Source organism: Carcharhinus amblyrhynchos, chromosome 33 (assembly GCF_965287045.1).
Source record: "Carcharhinus amblyrhynchos chromosome 33, sCarAmb.v2.hapA, whole genome shotgun sequence".
Lineage (NCBI taxonomy): Eukaryota > Metazoa > Chordata > Chondrichthyes > Carcharhiniformes > Carcharhinidae > Carcharhinus > Carcharhinus amblyrhynchos.
The window spans coordinates 15,901,324-15,923,748 of NC_137356.1; the positions used below are offsets into that span (position 1 = coordinate 15,901,324).

Consider the following 22,425-nt stretch of genomic DNA (forward strand, 5'->3'; position numbering starts at 1 on the left):
GAGTCAACTTACCAACAAATCAGAACCCTCTTCTCATTTATTTCAATATTTCTTAGTTTAAAATTTGTCATTCTTGCATCACTCTTGATGTGTGCAAGACAAAAGGCTTTGACAACATGTTTACTTTAAGCAATACACAGTTAGCATAGAAACCCTACAGTGTAAGAAGAGGCCATTCAGCCCATCAAGCATGCACTGACAACAATCCCATCCAAGCCCCATCCCTATATATTTACCTGGTTAACCTCTCTGATACTAAAAGGGCAATTGAGCATGGCCAATCAACATAACCCACACACCTTTGTCCTGTGGGAAGAAATCGGAGCACTTGGAAGAAACCCATGCAAACATGGGGAGAACTCAGACAATGACCCAAGGCTGGAACTGAACCCAGTTCCCTAGGGCTGTGAAGCACAGTGGCAACTACTGTGCCGCCCTTATACATAGCAAAACCAATCGTGGAATGTCATCTTGGTCAACATTTAGCATTGCAAATCAAGAAATATGGACTAATAATATTAACAGATGTATGACTTTTTGAAAATAGTTCTAAAGAACGTCATTCGCTATACATGAAACATATTCGTTATCCATCAAAAATTGGTAGATTACAAAACCTCTGATTCAAATTGACTGAAAAGTCTCATGTCAGGCTTTATCAATGGCAAGAGCATTTATGTTTATTCCTAGTACCAGTTGTATAGCAGATTATACTTTAATGGGACATTTATAATGTATACCTGTTAAGGTATTATTAAGAGGTAATGTTGGTCTAACTAACATACATCTTTCATCCTGCTCAGAGTGAAAGATGCATGACATCCAATCCCTAAAGTGCAGAAGAAGGAGGATACTTTGGCCCAACAAGCCTACATTGACCACAATCCCACCCAGATCCTATCCCAATAACCCCACATATCTACCCTGCTAGTCTCCCGACACTCAGGGACAATTTAGCATGGCCAATCAACCTAATCGGCACATCTTTGGATTGTGAGAAGCAACCAGAGCATCTGGAGGAAACCCACGCAAAGATGGGGAGAACCTGCAAATTCCACACAGACAATCACAGGAGATTGGAATTGAACCCAGGTTCCTGGCACTCTGTGGCAGCTACAAACCACTGTGCCACCGTGCTGCCCCACAATATAATGAAAAACAAACCACAAGAACAGTTACTGGTTCCTTTGTAAATATGCATTATTCTCCAAAACCCAAGTGAAGTTACTCTTGACTGCTCAAGACAAGTCAAGTGAGGAGGGTCTGTTGCTCTCGCACCAATAATCCCAACGCAATTTAAACTTGCAATGCTGCAACACAAACCCTTTTGAACAACCTTTGAACACCTCTCACTCTCAAGCAGTCAATGAGGTAACCATGCCACCGAATCCTCCCACTCCTAACAGCTGTCAATTCATTAAAAATCGGACGGAAGTAGGGAAGGAACTTAAGCCAGGAATTAATTTTTTTACCAAAACAGAAAATACTGGAAAATCTCAGCAGGTCTGACCAGCATCTGTGGAAAGAGAACAGAGCTAATGTTAAAGTCTGGATGACACTTTGTCAAAGCTGTTTTTAATATTAACATATAACAATTAATATCTTGAATCTTCCTCCACTCCAGTTACATGGGATAGGGAAACACAGTCAATTCCTTAATCACTTCGCCCACCTCATCTCAGATGAGGTATGAGACATCACTCTGTGATGAAGTGGTTTCTGTGCCTTTTCCACCTCAGTCATCACAGCCCACCTGCCTGCCCAATCCCCATCTCTTGCTCTGCTCTCCTTCCCTGCCTTGTTCTAATTGTCCACTCACTTGCAAAACTGCTTGGATAGAATTTTGCATTTAGTCTTCACTCACCACATGCAATGTCACAAAATACCAGCTAATACTTTAAGGATAATTTATACAATATATTGTTAACATATACTTATTGCATCATAAATAAGTTGCTATATATATATCCCCTATATTTTTATCCTTAAATATAATAGCCAGTGTGTCTCAGCAAAACACATTTTCCATAAACATAGTATGCATAAATAGCATGAAAATGGGTCAGTTCAGGATTAGAAGTCCCTGTGAATGACAGACACAAAGTACATGATGAATAGCTGCTTTCAGAAGATTTCGTACCTCCAAACAGCAAAAGCCATTCATAGGTTTGACACTCCATCTAATGTGAATGCCTATTGCATTTAATAACTACCAGGATCAAATAATTACACTTGTGAACATAAGAAAAATACTGTTATAATCTACCAGGATAGACCAATTATTCCAATTATCGGTTATTCTGCAAGATTTCTAAAATTAGATAGCAAAACCAACTATTACATGAGCAGTGTCAGAATCAACCATGAATACCAATTTTATTACATATAACAAATAATTTTTGCTGACTACATGAAATTAATAAATACTGTATGGCATTGCTAAATTAGCACCAGAAAGGGCCTAAATGAAAAGCTCTTTCTGACTTAAAATCATAAAATATACTTAAGTTTGCCAGCAGTTTGCAGTTCTTTCACTTAACAACTGGAAAGTCAATTAAATACCCTTCTCTTTTAGTCCTGTATTAATGGCAAGGCTTACAAATCCCAGATATCAAGCTACTCTTTTCAAAACGATAAAGCTGGAGACATGCTTGTTCGTTTAAACCCAATCAGATGGCAACAAATGTTTCCCTTTGACAGGCATACCACCACAAATAACAAAGCCAAGGGAGTACTGCCAAACTTGAAGTTTAGGATTGAATTAGTGTATCTCAAAACAACAAAATTCGATTCAATAAAACTGTAGAGGTCAAATGGTCCCTAATGTTGTGGAAAGCATCCGGTGAATTGGCATATCCGACAGAGATTGCCTGGTAGAGTTTCCCTGATTTGGATTTAAATGTTGTTATAGAAAGGATAGTTTATGCCAATGTCGAGCAGTTGAATTACATTTACTTTGATACAATAACCATTACCATAAAGGAATGATCAATTCCATATTAATTACTGGCTCTCCTCATCTTAAAACAAGAACTTACAACTGTACTCAGGTAAAAGGAATAAAAAACAAACTGAAACTATTAAAAACATACATTATCATAGGGAAGCTATTGCAAATATATCTCAACACTCTTGAATTGATCATGTTAAATATGGTGACAAAGACATAAATCTAAAATCTGGAATTCCTTATTTAATATAAGGAATACAATATAAATATAAGCCAAATATTTCTGACATTCATTTCTATAGATACACGATCTGTGGAAGCTGCAGCTTTGGTTTGCCAAACAGCCTACTTTCATTGCTTACAATTTTCTTCCCTAGATTTCTCCCTGCTTTTCTCTGCTGAAGGCAATGACTCATGCTGGGATAATTATTATTCATTATTCTACACATATTATGGACAGTTGTTGCAAACCATTACCTCAGGAGACAAAAGGACATATGTGGCTTGGCTCCAGGCAGAGGCAAACAGTTCAGGATGCACACAGTTATGTTTAAACAAGGTGTTGCAGACATTTACAAAGACTATTAATGCTCTGCAAATTTATTCCACCTATAAGATCCAATTCAAGTGCATCATACAGTGACATCTGGCAGTAACATGGGGTGGTCTCTATTAGCCAAAAAGCCAGAACTTGCTTGGCACCTGGCTCCCAGATCTATTCAAATGTCAGGAGTTTTCATAACTGTACTTGATCGACAGAACAAAAGAAGTTATTAAGTGCTGAGAAAACTTTCAACAGCTAGAAACTTCTGAACTATATTTAGTGACCGTAGCAAAATATTACTGTGAGCTAAACACTGACAGAATTAAGTTATCAGCCAAGGTGAACAAACTTTACAGTTTGCTTTTAAGGATATTCAGATACTGTAACATATGAACCTAATCATAACACTATTGCAAGGAGGTCCTAACTGAAACTCTATGGTTCAGATATTGCTAGTAAAATGGCAAGTTAACAATACTTGACATTATTAGTACATTAAGAGGAATGGAACCACAAGTTACAAATCACTGTTTACCTCACAAATACTGGAGGTCATCATCAACATCCCCATGACCATCAGGAAATTGCTGGATTTGTGCCATAAATAGGAATAAATCTCAGCACTGGTACTGAAAGCTGATATTCCATGTTGTAAGGATAATGTTAATAGCTTGATTTATGATTTCAATATACATTTTTATCCCAGAGTTCCAAAAGGGAACAATTGAAATCGTAGATTCACATTCCCGTAGACAGTGAATGAATTGTTCCTAGAGGTTTTAAAAATTAATTCTTTTTTCTTCTCAATTTCCGTTCCTGTCTCTGAATCCAATCTCTTTCTGTTGAATTGACTTCTTTCTCTATCCAATTTCACTCTAATTCCCTTAATTTCCTTCGTTTCTTTCTCTATCCTTCAAATTCATTGGTTATGGGATAGACCAAACTATCAAAAGGTCTCAGATGATGCTCCTGTTGATGTCATTACAACATAATTATTTTGTACACTCAGCAATTTGCAGCACAAAAATACCAAGATCTGGAAAAATTCAGATGTGTCCACTACCAGATGCATTGACCCAGCAATTTCAGAGCCAACATAATTCCACGCACTAGATAGAAAAAAAATTGCATTATATATCACAAAACAATACTACTAAAAATCAGTCACATGAAACTGTAGGTTTTTGCAGGCTCTTTAAGCTTTACTTGGAAGAGTGGAGAATTTCAAGGTTCAACGACCTCTTAGATTTCAGTCAGTCATAACCAGGATAACCAATACCACAAGACTGCACCTGTTACCCTCTCTACCAATTCCTGCATTGTGCTTTAATTCAAATTTTCAACACAGCTCTATTCCCTCAGTGGCAATCTTCTACGTGGCCTTTTGCTGCTGGGACCAAGCTGCACCACTTTTGCAAGGTACTAATCTTCCACTGAGGAATATGTGCCCTACTCATCAGTCTCCTGGCTATAACACAACCGTAATGCTGAAAAAATTCACTGCTCCTCATTCAGGCTTCACTACAAGCAATGTATAACTTGCAACTTACTTGGAATCATATAGTGTTATTCAGGAGGCTATTCAGTCCATCACGCCTGTGCCAGAACTATCCAATTAGTTTTATTCCACTGTTCTCTTGCCTTAACCTTGTATATTTCCCCTTTGAAGTATTTATCAATTTCCTATAGAAAGTTACTATTGAACCATCTTCCATCATCCTTTCAGGTAGTAGATTCCAACACATCCCATGAACAAATAGGAACATGCAATGAAGTAACAAGAAAAAAAATGTTCAGGCCACTGCAGTATTACCTCATGTACCTACAATCTAATGACCAGTTTTAATTGTATTCCTATATTCCCAAAACTGGTTTCAAAACCATCAATACTTGCTGTAACTTTGCACAAATTATCAATATGGTCATTTCTGTACTTGTGCTATTATTTAATTTTTAACCTTAAGGGAAAAAATCTAAATTCTATTTCTTTTATGTGAAAGAAACCACCCCATAAATAAAAAGCAGTGTTTTGATGAAAGGTCTTCGGCCCAAAATGTTAACTGTTCTTCTCTCCACAGATGCTGCTGGACCTAAGTATTTCCAGCAATTTCAGATTTCCAGCATCAGCAGCTAAATTAGCTTTCCAAGTATGCCCATACCATTGTGAAATGCGGTAAATATGGTTTAACTGTTTACTGACAAAATACCCACTGAGAGCAAAGCTCAAATTGTTTAGCAATAAAGTTCAGAAACTTTATATCTGCTCAACTATGCTTGTCAAGAGTTTAACTTTTCATTGACTACCATGAACTGTTCACACAAACTGCCCATCAGACCTACAGCGTGCTTAACACTCTGCTCATCATGGTTGGAACTTTAAGTTTAAATGATGAAGTGATATTCAATAAGTCAAGTTGTTTTAAAATCTGCTAAATTTGTTGAAATAGAGTAAAATTATTCTTATGTAGAGAAGACAATCCAAAGAAAGATTGTGTACCTGCTAAATTTAAGATTTATCAGACAACATACAATCTTACTACAGGCATAGTTTTCTCTTAAATCATAAGTAATTCTACTGAACATCAGTGTGTTGAATCAACAACCATGTATTTTATTTTTCCATAGCCACACTTAACGAAAAGTTACAAAATGATCATAATGTAGAGAACATGGGGAGTCAGAAAGACAAATCACAATGAAGACAGAAAATGTTGGAAAGTCTCAGAAGTCTGGAAGCATCTGTGGGAATAGAAACAGTTATGTTTGGAGGTCGTATGATACTTTTTCAGAGCTCAAATCACACATTCAGTAAACCAGAGGTAACTTCAACAGCCCCTGGTAACTACTTTAACTGATTACCATTTTAAGGAAATGATCAGTACTTGATCAGATTTCCTCTTAAAATTCTTTCTCCTTTCAAAGACAAACACTAAGCTACTACACTGAGACAGCTTACTGATTGGACTTATGTAATTCCAAAATGCACTGATATTATACCCATGTTCTCTACCAATGTATATAAACCCTGTTTCAATAAGGGCCAGCTTACAGAAATATTACATGTGCAGTTCAAAGCCAAATGTCCATTACACCATGAGAAATAGGAACAGGAGTAGGCCATTCAGCCCCTCAAGCCTGCTCCTCACCCCCACTTTCTTGCCCTTTCCCTGTAATCCTTGATTACTGATCAAAAATCGATCTTAGCCTTAAATATACACAGTGACTGTGCTTCCACAGCTCTCTGTGGCAAGGAGTTCCAAAGGTTGAACCTGCAGAAGAAATTCCTTGTTATCTTAGTCTATAGTTGGGGCCCCTTCATTCTGAGATTATGCCCTCTGGTCCTAGGCTTTCCCCTGAGGGGAAACATCATGTTGTCAAGCCCGTTAAAAATCCCCATGTTTCACTGAAATAACCTCTCATTTTTCTAAATCCATTGAATAGAATCCGAAACTGTTTAACCTTTGCTCATAAGATAACCTCTCCATACTGGAATCATTCTAGTGAATGTCCTCTGAACTGCCTCCAATGAAATAATCTTTCCTTAAATAAGAGGGCCAAAAGTGCTCAGATGTGGTCTCACCAGTACCTTATATTTCTTCCCTGGTCTTATACTTCAACTCCCTTAAGGGCCAACATTCCATTTGCTTCCTGATTATCTGCTGCACCTGTGTGCTAGCTTTCTGTGTTTCGTGCACAAGTTCCCCCAAGTTCCTTTGTATTGCAGCCTTCTACAGTTTTTCTTTACTTAAATAATACTGTTCTTTCGTTCTCCCTTCCAAAATGAACTTCATATTTTTCCACATTATGCTCCAATGGCTAAATTATTTAACCTATCACTATAGAACATAGAACATAGAACATTACAGCGCAGAACAGGCCCTTCGGCCCAAATCCCCCTTCCAATAAATGCCAAGACACCGTATGCCTTCTTAACAACCTTATCTACTTGATTCCCAACTTTCAGGGATCTATGTACACATACACCTAGATCCCTCTGTTCATCCACACTGTTCAAAGTCCTCCCGTTAGCCCTATACTCAACACATCTGTTATTCCTACCAAAGTGAATTACCTCACACTTCTCCACATTAAACTCCATCCGCCACCTCTCGGCCCAGCTCTGCAACTTGTCTAAGTCTCCCTGCAAACTATGACACCCTTCCTCACAATCTACCACACCTCCGACTTTGGTGAAGGGGATGGATAGGGTAGAGGTAGAGAGATTCTTCCTGCTTAGAAAGGATAGCAGAACTAGAGGGCACAGCCTCAAGATAAGAAGGGGGGGGGGGGGGGGGGAGTTTAGATCGGAGTTGAGGAGGAACTTCTTCACTCAAAGGGTGGTGAATCTCTGGAATTCTCTGCTCGTTGAAGTGGTGGAGGCTACCTCGCTGAATATATTTAAGACACGGGTAGATAGGTTTCTGATAGACAAGGGAATTAAGGGTTATGCGAAGAAAGCGGGGAAGTGGAACTGATCCACTTCAGTTCAGCCATGATCTTATTGAATGGCGGGGCAGGCTCGGGGGGCTAGATGGCCTACTCCTGCTCCTATTTCTTATGTTCAGAAAGTTTTAACCAGTTCACAATGGGTGAGGATATGAACACTTTGATGGGCAGGGGGAGCAGCCTAGTTTGGGGGCGTTTAAGAGATCCGTGGATAGGTTTATGGACGTATCTCTTTGAAAACTATCCCTCTCATAACTTGTCTTTCCATTTATTTTTGTGTTGCCTGCAAATTTGTCTACAGTACATTCGCTTCCTTCCTCCAAGTCATTAATATATATTGTAACAGCTGCGGTCGCCAATCTGAAAAATAACCCCTCATCTCCATTCACTGCTTCCTGCCCATTAACCAGTTCTCTGTCCAGGCCAATATATTACTTCCATCCCCATAGGCTCTTATCTTATAACTTAACCTTTTGTAAGGTACCTTGTCAAATGCCTTCTGGAAGTCTAAATATAACACATCTACTGGTTGCCCTCTGGTTGAGACTTCCTTGAAAAACTCTAATAACTTAGTCAGACACTATTTGCATTTCATGCTGACTCTGTTTATGATTTTTCAAATATGCTACTATTACTTCCTTCATTAATGATTTCAACACTTTTCCAACAATAGATGTTAGGCTAATTGGCCTATAGAATCTCTACCATGCAGGAGACGACAATTCAGCCCATCAAGTCTTCAGCAGAGCATCCACCCTAGGCCAATCCATCCCCACATATTTACCCCACTAATGCCCTAACCTATGCACCTTGGGGACAGCAAGGGCAACTTAGCATGGCCAATCCATCCTGTTTTTGTGTCTCCCTTTTCAAATGCATGCAATAGTAAGCTGTAATGCATGTGTTAAAATCAATAAATTTAAAACTTTCCATCCTTAAGACATCTCTACTGATGTCTCAAACTTTGTGGATCACATCAGGAGACACTATTGATTTATATGTGAAATTACTTAAAGACATTGGTGTATTGAAATATGATTGATCCACTGAGCAACAGCCCTTCAAGAAATGAAGCAAAAATGAATAGAACTGCTTCAGCTTAAAATGGTCAAGTACGGTGTCTCAGGGCATGGTGTAGAGATGCTGGTGTTGGACTGCAGTAGACACAGTAAGAAGTCTCAACACCGGGTTAAAGTCCAACAAGTTTATTTGATAGTAAACCCACTAGCTTTCAGGGTTTGCCCCTTTGTCACCTGATGAAGGAGCAAACCCCTAAAAGCTAGCGGGTTTACTATCAAATAAACTTGTTGGACTTTAACCTGGTGTTGAGAGAAGCCTTAGAAAGAAAATCTAATCATGAAGCTTTATGTACTGTGCGCAAGTATACATCTATGCAATAAATCAAATATAGGATTTGTTACTGCATTCTCACCTCAATATACTTTATCTATTCCAGAAGCTACACTTTTTTTGTGTGTCCTTGAAGTTTCTACAACCTCTATGTCACACTTATCATACTAATTTTTAAATGAGGGCACCCTAAATGAAAGTACTTAGCTCCATATAGGCCCCTCAGCCAGTTTCCAAAACGAAAGCATATACAGTATTGAGCATGCGTTCCACTGAAACCCCTTGGAAACACCATCCCTAACCTAGTCTCCCTTTGCCAACGGATCGTGATTTACTCCAACACCAATGGCCTCTCTTCAGTTCTTCAGGCCACTGCAAACTCCGATTCCATGTTACACAACTCATCACCTGTCAAGCTAATATACACACCAGGACTGCACAAATGTTACAATTTTAAATAATTCAATATAAAACTGCTAATCAATTTGAATTGCCTCATTTCGCACCAATATCACGTCACAAGTGCACTTAAATACTAAGTTCAAAAATACTTTCAATGTAAGTTAACATTCAAAGGTAACAAGAAACCAAAATTAATTTGAAATCTTGTTCAGTCAGATATTTAAAAACTTCCTGGCCTCTATAGAAACACTATTCTATTTCACCATATTCAATGTAACTTTTCACAAAAGTTACATCCAGTGAGTCCTTTTGAGTATAGCAATATGTAGCTCCCGGAATTCAAGCAACTCAGTCCTAGTTGCACTTCTTACTTGGTGGTTTGTCCTGATTTGAATTTATGGGCCCAGAGATTTGAAAAGAGTTGTACTTGAAGCATAGGTGGATAAACCCTAAACCAGAATATCAGGCAACAGTCTCAGCACATCAGTGTATGTGAGTTAACGAGAATATGAATTTAAACAGTGATCCCAAAACATCATATGATACACAATGTGTTTCACAAGTTGACCCCCAAAGTATACCGAGGTCACCAAGACAGTTACATTCTAAGTAAAACAAGTCAGTATAATTTCACATTGCCAAATACTAAACAGAGAAGAAGACGACAAGTGTGAGGTTTTACGGCCTCATGTGTCCAGTAGTGGTTCCTTGCTGCAGAAGCCTGAGGGAATATGGTCCTTACAGAACAAAACAAAAATAAGTTTTTAAAGTTTCCCTATAAGTGGGCCTCTTTGTCTTTAATAATACACCACAGAAGTGCAAAGAAAACCATCTGATTGAGTAACCCTAAGCTACTATCCAATATTTAAAAACACAAGTTTGACCTAAAATACTTTGTAATTACTTAAAATATTCTCCTCTCCTGAAGATAGAGTACATTTCCAACAGCTCTCGCATCCTTCTGAAACCTTTTCCAAATGGCCATTCTGCATAGGAACGTAGAGTGACGTGGACATTCTACCAGATAGGATCATAGAATCAGGCCTGGCACCATCCTAAACACATTTATGCACAGGATTTTTCAAAAAAATTGTCCAATCGATAATCAGCAGCTGGAAGCCTATCAGCTCAACAGCACCCAGCCCACAGCTGCCCCAAATAAAGCTGTCTAAAATTGCACAGATCAGAGGCCAAATCTGGGATTTACTTTGATTTGAATGGCTCAATACCACAGTATTGCACAAGACTGCGTAATCTATCAGTATTCACAAAAACAAAAAAAATTGGCTATCATTTTGAACAAAGATCTCCTACCTAGGCAGTTTTGAAAAATGTTTTACATAATTTCATTTTTTATTTTTCTTTAGATTGCTAGAATCTTTCTTACTTTTCTTATAGAGTATAGCTAGACCCTTGTGACTTACTGTCAGAGTATTTTTAGATTTGTATGTGAATTTTGTGACTAAACTGGTGGATACCAGTGTTGTAATGTGGAAGACATTTTCTCTTCCACCCATTTTGTCATCAAGTATCCTCGATGTCTAAAGAGAGAGACTGAGACACGCTTTAATTTGCTTGAACAGTGTGCTTCAGTTCAATCCTCAGATATGTACAGCTTATTGCATCAGTGAGAGACTGTCCACCTCTCATACCAGTTACGTTATCCTTACGAGCAAAACTGCCGATTAGTGCCAAATTAGGGTAGCTATTTGGTACTGATTCTTGCTCATCAGGACCTAGATTCAAAACTGTCAAAAAACCCATTTTACATTGAATTTTTTCAGCTCAGAGAGGCAACATTAATTGCAGCAATCTGGGAGAGTTGAACTCAGGTCATAAGAGGTGAAAGGTCAGTGTATTAACCACTGCACTAGAACCCCTCCACTGCATGAAATCTCAGATTTCCTGTTTACGTGGAGGATATCTGTTTAATACTTTGCAGCAGAACAGAGTGATGATTTTGCTTTAGTGAAGGCACCAACTACAAAAATATTCCTCCCACAAAAATAAAAAACAGAAGCAGGCTTTGTTTTGTGATGGCTGGCAGTGTGATGACTGCACTTGGGTTGACCACAGCCCACTTTCAAGTTAGCCAGGTAGGCTCAGTAAATAGAGATCACATTGTTGGTGAACATCTATGTATGAGGGTTGGACTTTACTTCATAAAGACATATATATAAAACATACCACATAACACTAGAATTGAAAGACTACAATAAAACTTAGGTTTTCATGCTCTCTAATAGAATTATGAAAGTTGAAGATACTTTGGTGAAATTGTCAGATATGCAGCAAGCCCAGAACCAGACTTCCTGCAGTCTGACAACTCCAGTTGCCATGATTGAAGATGATGTTAACATTTCAGCATATCTTCTAACTTTTCACAATACTGTTGACAGTGCAGAAAAAAAGCATTAGCAACCACCTTGATCAAGAACATTCTGCAGCAGAATGCAACAATTATTGTAAAGCTTTATTTCATTAAAATAAATGATTTAGCTTCAAGACATCCTGGCACATTTTGCACTGTACAAGTTTACTCCATATTGTAAATTGAGACTGATCATTTCTAAACGCTATTCATATGTTCTATTTGAAGCAAAATGAAATAAAACAGTGTGCAGTAGTTTGATATAAAACACAACACAACAAAAATACAAATGCTGGATACAGATTTAAAAAGGCATATCCATACGTTCTTTTCAAAACAAATTATAGTGCAATACAATTACACATACAGTAAACAGTAGAACCTGCAAACTTTCATACAGTCAATTCTACAGCATTCCCCGGGAATCCCCAATTACAATTCATGATGCAACAGCATCTAAATTAATTATCCAAAGCTATGATACACAATTCTCAGCTAAATGTATCCCAATATTTGCATGTTTATATTATACTTCCTAAAGTATAGATATCTTAGATACACTACCAATTAGATCATTGAAACCAAACTACAAAAACATTCAAACAAACCCAAAAGATTTGTGAGGGTCTTAATTTTTTTCAGACTGTATCAATAATAAACATGATTAATTATATTTCAGTAGCAGTTGATCTAACAAATAAATAGTCTTTGAAGATCAAACTCAGTAAGGAGATATTCTTATATATAGAGTTAGCATGTGTTCTCCTTTTGCCACCTTTTGAAAAACCTTGATCTTTTAAACTGTTTAAATAATGTCTCAGAATAGCAATTCAATCGCCTTTATTTTGGCTCCTTCCCCGAACTAATAAAAGAGACTTCTCCATAGGCTCATTAACAATCTTTGGAACAGACAAAAGGCCCAAACTTTGTGAAGTGATTGCTAATCGTCGGATAATAAAAGGAAACGGGGATGCTTTTGTCCTGAGATTTCTGCTTCTATTGTGCTTATATAAAGCTTCCTGGATCTGCCATTTCCAGCCCACCGATTCTTTTCTAGGTCCCTACTTTCACACATTATGATTTTGTTGCAGCCTTCGTATTTCCTAAATATACACACACATTTGCACCTAACGCACTTACAACCTCTTTACACCATTCTAATTTTTATATAAATCACAGAAAATGGCTACAATTAATTTCAACACAATTAAATTCAGCAGACAACAAACTGAAAGTACGCAATCACTTTTTTGTTCAAATAATTATTTTCACCGTTTTCATCCAAATCACCACTTAAAGTACAATTAAATTACACCAAACCAAGCGAAGGAAATGCAAAACAGGACAATGAGTAAAAACAGCCAGTGATCAGCAAAACACGCGATAAGCGATAGTTCTGCCCCACTCGGGGCTGACAAATAACCGGCGCCTGTCCGGCCGACTCAGTACCTGCAAGTACCGGCGCCTGTCTGGCCCGGGCTCCCAGGGTTCTGATCGCACTAACATTGCTGTGTCTGACTCTCGCACTGGGAAAGGACTTGAAACTGTTTGCTAAATAGTACCTGTTTTTTCTTTGATTTCGCATAACACGCTGAAGAGAGCCGGTTTCATCCTGTGACAGTTTAACGCGTGTTTTCTGCAAAGTAATTAAAAATACGTTAGGATCGCTTTCCACAGAATGCGAACGGCAAACGCCGAGTTCAGCAAGCAGAACACATTCTCAGAATGCACAGTATTCAGAAAAACCAACAAGATATAACAGACGCAAAATAACGAGCAATCTTTCTCAGATTGCGCAGCTGCGACTGGACCTAATAATATTCAACAAGGGCTGAAACAGTTCCCGAACTTGAATTTCGCTTATTGGTGAAAATGTTGTTTAAATATTTAAATCGCTATGTACGGCAGGCCTATTGCAAAAATGCATAAATTTCAAACAAAGGCAGTAGGGAGCGCACAAAGAAGTGTTTAACTGCCTAAAGGGTTATTGTTGTTTGATGATAACCTATTGGAGACACAGAAGCACACGGTATTGGCACCGACTTGTTCTACACGAAAACGTTAATACACCACTATTCCGTGCTATCCTTCCTTATTACCTCAGATGTCCAAGGATGCCTATTTCATTTGCTTCCTCCAAACCGCAAACCTTCACAATATTATTGTGAAACATTTTCACCTTTTCGGTTAGTTTTCCAATATGTGTTAAATAATAATGGTAAAGCTGGTCCATTATTCCATTACTCCTTTTAGCCATACATAGAATATATAAAATAGCATAACGTTCACGCTAAATGAAGATTGCTCCACGCGGTTATTTTCGAGTTTAATTATTTGTACACTAAATTAACTTAAATATCACAAAACCTTATATGCGATTTTAAAAGTTTAATGCCTCGCAATCCAAAAGATATTTGTTTTCAAAAGGTAAATATTTAATTTGGTGCAAATTTTAAAATGTGTACTGTGAACGGCCGATCACCGTGTATAAAGCTCTTGAAGTGCTAACATACTTTTAAATAAACAAATGTGATATTTAAAATGAAAAAGCTCTTAATTCCAATATGTATTTACTGAAGCACGAGGCCGATTTCGGAAACCCAGTCTCAACGCACTTAATTTCTAAACACCCACCATGCTCTTTATATATTTTAAATGGACATTATAGATTAACCGCAAATCGTAATTATGGAAAAATGTTAAATTCCAATCCACTGCCTCCAAACCATTGAAATATCTATGTTAGAAAAATCTACAGGCTCATTCTGAGTACACCAATCACCTACAGTTGTGTTTAAACATGTGCAGTGCGGGGGCACATTTTAAGAGTAGAAAGCTGTATTTAAAACTGCTTACCCAAATTTAAACTGTAAACGGTTAGATAACCAACCAGAGAAGCGAGCAATAAATATATGTAGCACCTAGTAAAATTTCACAAAACAAAACTATTTCCAGCCCATTATTGTCAATTACGTTTAATTAAATGCTTAAAGTACCATTCATTAGAAAGCATTCTTCCTTCACCTAAGGCAGTCCTATTACTTAACCACAGAGAGTACATCAAAGAATGAAATGAGAATACCAGCATTTTAGCTAACTCAAATGTAATAACATAACTTGGTGTAATTTACATTTACCGTGTAGAAAAAGCAATTACTGGAGGGTTTGAAAAGATGCCAACAATAGTGTCAACGTTTCTGTTTATATTTTTAAAATGATTTTGAAATACTGCAATTTTACTTTATAAAAGGGGTGAGACTAAGTTTACTGGAAATTATGTATGGAAAAAAAACTAAATAACCTAAGATTCACATTTGCCAGTCAGACACAAATCTATATTACAACTATAAAAAACTTTTAAAATTAGACAAGTTCTAAAACCGCAATCTATTTCCAATAGGCCAAATAAAGAAAAATTATGAGCATACTCAAATTATCTTTCATTGCAACCCCAAATTCTGCAGCTAAATGTGTCCCAGTATATTATCATTCTGCAAAACCAATCACCAAAAGCCCAGTTCAATGCCGCCTATAACACTGATACACACAGTGTCTGACAACGAAGAAACCCAACAATGCGCCTCTATAAAAACACAACTCATCACGCATGACAAAATTCAAAGAATGGCAGTGAAACAAATATGATAGATATTAATGAAATAATAAACCCATCACCAAGGAGTTGACGAAGAAAGCCATCTAGAAATCACACGTGTTTAATTCAGTTTTGGTTGAAGGAAAACTGTAGATGTCAGCCTCAGAAACTGACTGCTGCAAAGCCTAGGTCTCTCGTTAATTTTGCTTTTTCTGACTGGTTCGACCTGCACTTTACAATGTTAGCCATCAAGAAACATCTGCAGTATCAAAGTGAAGGTGCTGAAAATAAATAGCAGACCAGCTGCTGGTAGGTATATAGAAATAGAATGGTTAGTATTAAATTTCAAGCTAAATTCAGCATGAAACACAGGGCTTGGTACATAATAAACATAGTAAAATTGCGATGCTCAAGTAAAAACAAATATCAAGGCTACCCTTCTGATAAAATTCAGATTTCCAGCACTTTACTATACATGGTGACAATTTCTTCACTACCTTTCAGTTCGATACTTCTGTTTAGAGCCAAAATCTTTAAATAATGCGTAGTTCGTAATCCTGGGTTATAAATATTTAACTACAGTGTGGCAAAATCTCTTTAAACAACAATTTTATTCCTTGCTTTCAGGAAGGGATAAAAATATTATGAGAAGCAAAGGATCAACATGCCTAAACAGAAGAAGCTAGTACCACATTTAAGAACTTCTCATCATCTCAATGCACCAAGCACAACATTTTCAATCGCATGTAATCAGATCATGATACTAGAACATGTTTTCCATAGTTATATATAAAGATAAAACATGTAAGCTTATGTTTACCAAGTTTAGCTTAACCAATTAAGATAGCAGAACGAACAACTTATGGCAAGTAATTAAACATCTCATTCTTAAACTAGCCAATAACATATAGAGAAATCCAGAAAAAATATTCCACATATGAAAGATTTAGATGTCGCCTTTTTTTCTGAAGAACACCGCACAGAAATGTTTTTGTTCAACTGATATTTTATTGCACAAGTGTCTGAAATGAAGCAGGCTGTTCAAGGTGGGCAATAAGAAACATGACATGCAGTATTTAAGTCTAAATCAATGTAACGATAAACTATACAACCTAACAGTACACTCAATAAAATGTAAATTCAGTTCATGCCTTCCAAAAGTAAACGTTAAACTAGTAATAGTAGTACTTTGATAAAATGAGCCAAATATTTGTATATTACGTGAAATGCTTCTAGTTAAAAATGAACTCAATGTCTTGCACAATGAAGTTAATAACTCATCATATGAATTAGCTTTTTATAAAAAGACACTGCATACTTCAGTGTGGTAGTGCAACTATGTCACCAATTCCTATGGAGCAGAATCAGAATCTGAGGATGTATACAAGTTGTAAAGCCTCAAAGCTTACTTCATTTCACTTTGAAGCAAACAGATCCTGGCCTTATTTCCCTTTCTCTAATCTCATAACCCGTCCTCGTCACAATGCCAACGCTGACTGGCTTGATGACAAGTTGATGAATAGATTAATTATCTGTTGATTAAAATTTGTAATCAATTAGTCTTTAAAGTACTAGTCAAAAGGATTAAAGTGCAAAAAGAATTTATGGATTTTTTTTGGTATCATTGTGCTCATCTACATCATAGTGCAATTAGTATTGAATAAGTACACTCCAAAGTAATCATAGACATAAATAGTGCTTTATTACAATTGCCTAGTACTACTGAACTATACTGAAAAGCTTACTGGCAACCTTGTCTCCATCATCTTAAGTGACTGTTCCACCACTTTAAAACTATCTAACACAATTTGAAATGACCAGTAGTGACAGCACTGATTTTGGCATTTCAGGCAACCTATTTTGATGCAATTCCACATTTTAGCTAAAAACCTAGAAAGAATGTAACATCATAATTCTCCACAATGTTCTTTTCTCTACTGTTAGTAAGTTCAATAAAATGCAGGGAATATAAGATCACATGGAAAAATATGCATCAGCAAGCTTATTTCTAATGTACACAGCATCCTCAAATAGACTGGCAAGTATTTAAAAAACTTCCAATATGTGTACATGGCCATTATTCTGCTCCTCTGAAGCTCGGGATGCTTTATGCGAACCAAACTGCATGTTTGCTTTAAGCTAGTAGAGAAATCAAGGTATTTTAATCATATTCATATTACTTCTCACAAAACATTTGGCAATAAACTCAAAATGAAATGGCATTATCAAAAGTAAAAGTGTAACACACTGATTCTTGGTGGAAAAATAAAATCAAACACTATAAATGAAATACAATTTAGAAATAAGTAAAACCAATATAGATGGAATTTTTAAAGTAAATTAAATTGTCACTAGTTGCTTGTAATAATCAGTTTGCGGACATGAAAATACATGGCAGTTTTAATTCAACCTGTAGTGCCCATCAAAAAAGGCTTTTCACTGCATCCAACCTTGATTTCATTTTGCAAATGTGAGCACAATTACAAGAAGATTTTTCACAAAATTCTCAAGGAGCCAAATTCTCTCTTCGCCAAAAAACCTTCTGCAAAACTATCACCACAAAGCTTTCAATTTAACCAAAGTAATAAATTCAGTGAAATAAACAACTTATTCAGCTTGTTCAACTGCCAACAAATTGCAGATGCCAAGTGCACATTTTGAAGAAACTTTTACTATTTGTTTTCCTTCAATCCCTTGGGAAGTTTGCACAAACTACATTTCATCTGACAGTCCATTTACTTGCAACTCAAGATGGTTTTTTTATATTACAAAATGTTGCTGGAGATGTTCCTTGCCTGCTGCTGTCTTGTACTCACAAACCCATTAGCCAATTTGATTAAAAGGTCAAAAGGCACATTAGTCAAATAGAAATTTAATTAGCATTTGGCTAAACATTTTAGTTATGGACCCAAATGTACCCAAGAAATTCCCAGCCAAGCAGTATGAACATTCTGGGTGCACCTATTTGATCAAAGGTAGATCTATAATTGCAAGGGCCTACTCCACTCTTCCCACTTCTGCGCTGATAAACATGACTGGGATTTCTCACAACTTTCTGGCCCCCCCCCTATTATTTTGAATGGAATTAAACCATGCACAAGCCAAAATTCAGAACTCAACAATAAATACACTGAAGGGCATTTCATGCAAAAGCTGAGACTATGATGGGTGGGGAGGCAGTGTACAACATTATCTATAGACACAATTTTAAAATATAAGAGGACAAATTTATTTCAGGTGTTTTAAACATAGATTTGACAGACATATTTAAAATACAACTGCACACATTTTAACTACATGTATTTAGATAAAAGTGCTTATATTTATGTACACATTGTAAAATATAACTGCATATATTTTAGACACACCAGATATCACTTCATATTTAGACACATTTTAGACATAACTGCATCTAGCTATTTAGATATTTTTAAATATAACTGCATATACTTTAGACATTGCTTAGATATATCTTCAAAATTAGAAATATTTTGGGTATAACAATCTATTTATTTTGACATATACGTGCAAATATTTATCGCAAGACAAACTACTGAGTAAAAGTCGGTCAGTAATATGGGTGTGGACCCTCGCCGGGGTCAATGCGCGCAGGGCGCCCCCTCGCCGGGGTCAATGCGCGCAGGGACGAATCTTTGCTGGGATTAATTTGCACTGTGGGGAATCTTTGGGATTAAGTTTCATAGAGTAAATCTATGATGATCAATTTTCACAGGGTTGAATCTTTGGGATCAATTTGCACAGGGTAAATCTGATGGGATTAATCTACATGGGGGGAAACTTTTGCTGGGATTAATTTGCACGGGGTGGGTAGGGAATCTGGGATTAAGTTTCACAGAGTAAAATCTGATGGGATTAATTTTCACAGGGGGGAGTTCGCTGGCGTTAACCTGCACGGGGTTCATCTTTGGCGTTAACCTGCACGGGGTTCATCTTTGGCGTTAACCTGCACGGGGTTCATCTTTGGCGTTAACCTGCACGGGGTTCATCTTTGGCGTTAACCTGCACGGGGTTCATCTTTGGCGTTAACCTGCACGGGGTTCATCTTTGGCGTTAACCTGCACGGGGTTCATCTTTGGCGTTAACCTGCACGGGGTTCATCTTTGGCGTTAACCTGCACGGGGTTCATCTTTGGCGTTAACCTGCACGGGGTTCATCTTTGGCGTTAACCTGCACGGGGTTCATCTTTGGCGTTAACCTGCACGGGGTTCATCTTTGGCGTTAACCTGCACGGGGTTCATCTTTGGCGTTAACCTGCACGGGGTTCATCTTTGGCGTTAACCTGCACGGGGTTCATCTTTGGCGTTAACCTGCACGGGGTTCATCTTTGGCGTTAACCTGCACGGGGTTCATCTTTGGCGTTAACCTGCACGGGGTTCATCTTTGGCGTTAACCTGCACGGGGTTCATCTTTGGCGTTAACCTGCACGGGGTTCATCTTTGGCGTTAACCTGCACGGGGTTCATCTTTGGCGTTAACCTGCACGGGGTTCATCTTTGGCGTTAACCTGCACGGGGTTCATCTTTGGCGTTAACCTGCACGGGGTTCATCTTTGGCGTTAACCTGCACGGGGTTCATCTTTGGCGTTAACCTGCACGGGGCTCATCTTTGGCGTTAACCTGCACGGGGTTCATCTTTGGCGTTAACCTGCACGGGGTTCAATCTTTGGCGTTAACCTGCACGGGGTTCAATCTTTGGCGTTAACCTGCACGGGGTTCAATCTTTGGCGTTAACCTGCACGGGGTTCAATCTTTGGCGTTAACCTGCACGGGGTTCAATCTTTGGCGTTAACCTGCACGGGGGTTAATCTTTGGCGTTAACCTGCACGGGGGTTAATCTTTGGCGTTAACCTGCACGGGGTTAATCTTTGGCGTTAACCTGCACGGGGTTAATCTTTGGCGTTAACCTGCACGGGGTTCATCTTTGGCGTTAACCTGCACGGGGTTCATCTTTGGCGTTAACCTGCACGGGGTTCATCTTTGGCGTTAACCTGCACGGGGTTCATCTTTGGCGTTAACCTGCACGGGGTTCATCTTTGGCGTTAACCTGCACGGGGTTCATCTTTGGCGTTAACCTGCACGGGGTTCATCTTTGGCGTTAACCTGCACGGGGTTCATCTTTGGCGTTAACCTGCACGGGGTTCATCTTTGGCGTTAACCTGCACGGGGTTAATCTTTGGCGTTAATCTGCACGGGGTTAATCTTTGGCGTTAATCTGCACAGGGTTAATCTTTGGCGTTAATCTGCACGGGGTTAATCTTTGGCGTTAATCTGTAGGATTAATTTTCATGGGAGGAAACTTTGGGACCAATTTGTACAGGGTTAATCTTTAGGATTAATTTTCATGGGGGGAGAATTTTGGGATTAATTTGCACAGGGTTAATCTTTAGGATTAATTTTCATGGGAGGAGAATTTTGGGATTAATTTGCACAGGGTTAATCTTTAGGATTTATTTGCACGGGGTAAATATGATGGGATTAATTTTCACAAGATTGGGGAAGTTTTTTGGGGGCTGAAGGTGGAAGGAAGCGGAGTGGAGAAAGTTGGCGGGGAAGATTTGGGAGGAAAGTTTTAGATGCTGCTGAGGGAGGGGTGGGAGGCTGGTGAGGACGGCGGAGGAAATGAGAGGGGAGTCTTTTATTTTTAATTTATATAAAAAGAGAGAAGGATTTGTAAAAGGGAGTGCGGTTTTTTTTTACTGACCTGGCCTGAGCCTCGTCCAGGCTCTGGTCAGTGATGGTCATGATCTGCTGCAGGATGTCGCCGATGTCCTGTTTCCGTCCCTCGGGGTCGCCTCCGTCCGCCTGCGAGTGAGGGGGGAGCGAGTGAACCGCCAGAGCCACCCCGGGGTGAGGCTGCAGCAGCCGGGACTGATCCTCCATCACACTCCGGGGGCCACACCAACCACAAGAAGGAGAAGAACAAACACCAGCCGGAGTGGAGAATGAGGGGGGGGGGGGTGGTGGTGAGGGGGAAATATGAGAAGTGTCCGAGCAAGAGACAAGTGAGGAGAGTGTGTGAGGGGAGGGATAAATGGAATCTTTCTTTGGGGGAAAAAAAATCACCCCCTCCCCTCACACCAACTCCCCCCACCGGGAAATATCTTCCTCAGCTTTCAAATCCAGTCAGAATCTCTCTCTTTGAGGTGGGGGGGGGGGTTGTTAGTGTGTGTGTGTGAGGGGGGTAAATGTGAAGAGAGAGTCAGCCTCCCGCCCGCCGGGCTCTCTCGCTCTCTCCCTCCCTCCCTCTGAGTGACTGGCCCGCGGCTCGCGCAGCGCCAGCACTCCCCCCACCCCCTCCAGCTTCCGAACGTTGGCTCGATTTGAATCTTAACCGCCGCCGCTCCGCTCGCGCCGCGACTGTTTTGACGGCGCGAGAGGGGGGACAGAGAGAGAAGGTAGGGGGAGGGCCGAGGAGGAGGAGATACGGCGCTGGCCCCGCCCTCACACCGCGCGTCACGTAACTCCTCCCTCCCATTGGCTACCCCGCAGAACCTCCCACCAGGCTGCCCATTGGCTAGTAGGCAAGCTCTCCCTCTCCCTGCTCCGGATTGGTCGGTAGGGATAGAGTCCGTATTGGCCACCGTTCCCCTCTCTCGCTTCTAATTGGCCTGCCGAACTCCCCCTCCCCAGGATTGGTTGGTAAATCTGGGTCTCCTCTCGCTCCGGATTGGTGGGCTGAATTTCTAAGTCCTGGATTGGCTGTTGGGCTCTTTTGCCCGCCCCTCCCCCCGGATTGGTTGGGTACTCC

At 39.1% G+C, this 22,425-nt stretch overlaps 1 protein-coding gene across 3 annotated transcripts in view; it reads right to left on the bottom strand.

The window, feature by feature from the left end:
• Positions 1 to 22,041, bottom strand: part of pbx4 (pre-B-cell leukemia transcription factor 4) — a 366,564-nt gene extending 344,523 nt beyond the window's left edge. The window contains exons 1-2 of one of the 3 annotated variants that reach the window (XM_080216684.1): positions 21,379 to 22,041; positions 13,626 to 13,699 (exon numbers count right to left, since the gene is read on the bottom strand). In XM_080216684.1, the coding sequence (XP_080072810.1) occupies positions 13,626 to 13,699; positions 21,379 to 21,557 (253 nt within the window). In that variant the 5' untranslated portion in view covers positions 21,558 to 22,041. The remainder of the gene's footprint in view (positions 1 to 13,625; positions 13,700 to 21,378) is intronic. The other 2 variants (XM_080216681.1, XM_080216682.1) reach the window with 2 other exon arrangements.
• Between the last annotated feature and the right edge of the window lie 384 nt (positions 22,042 to 22,425).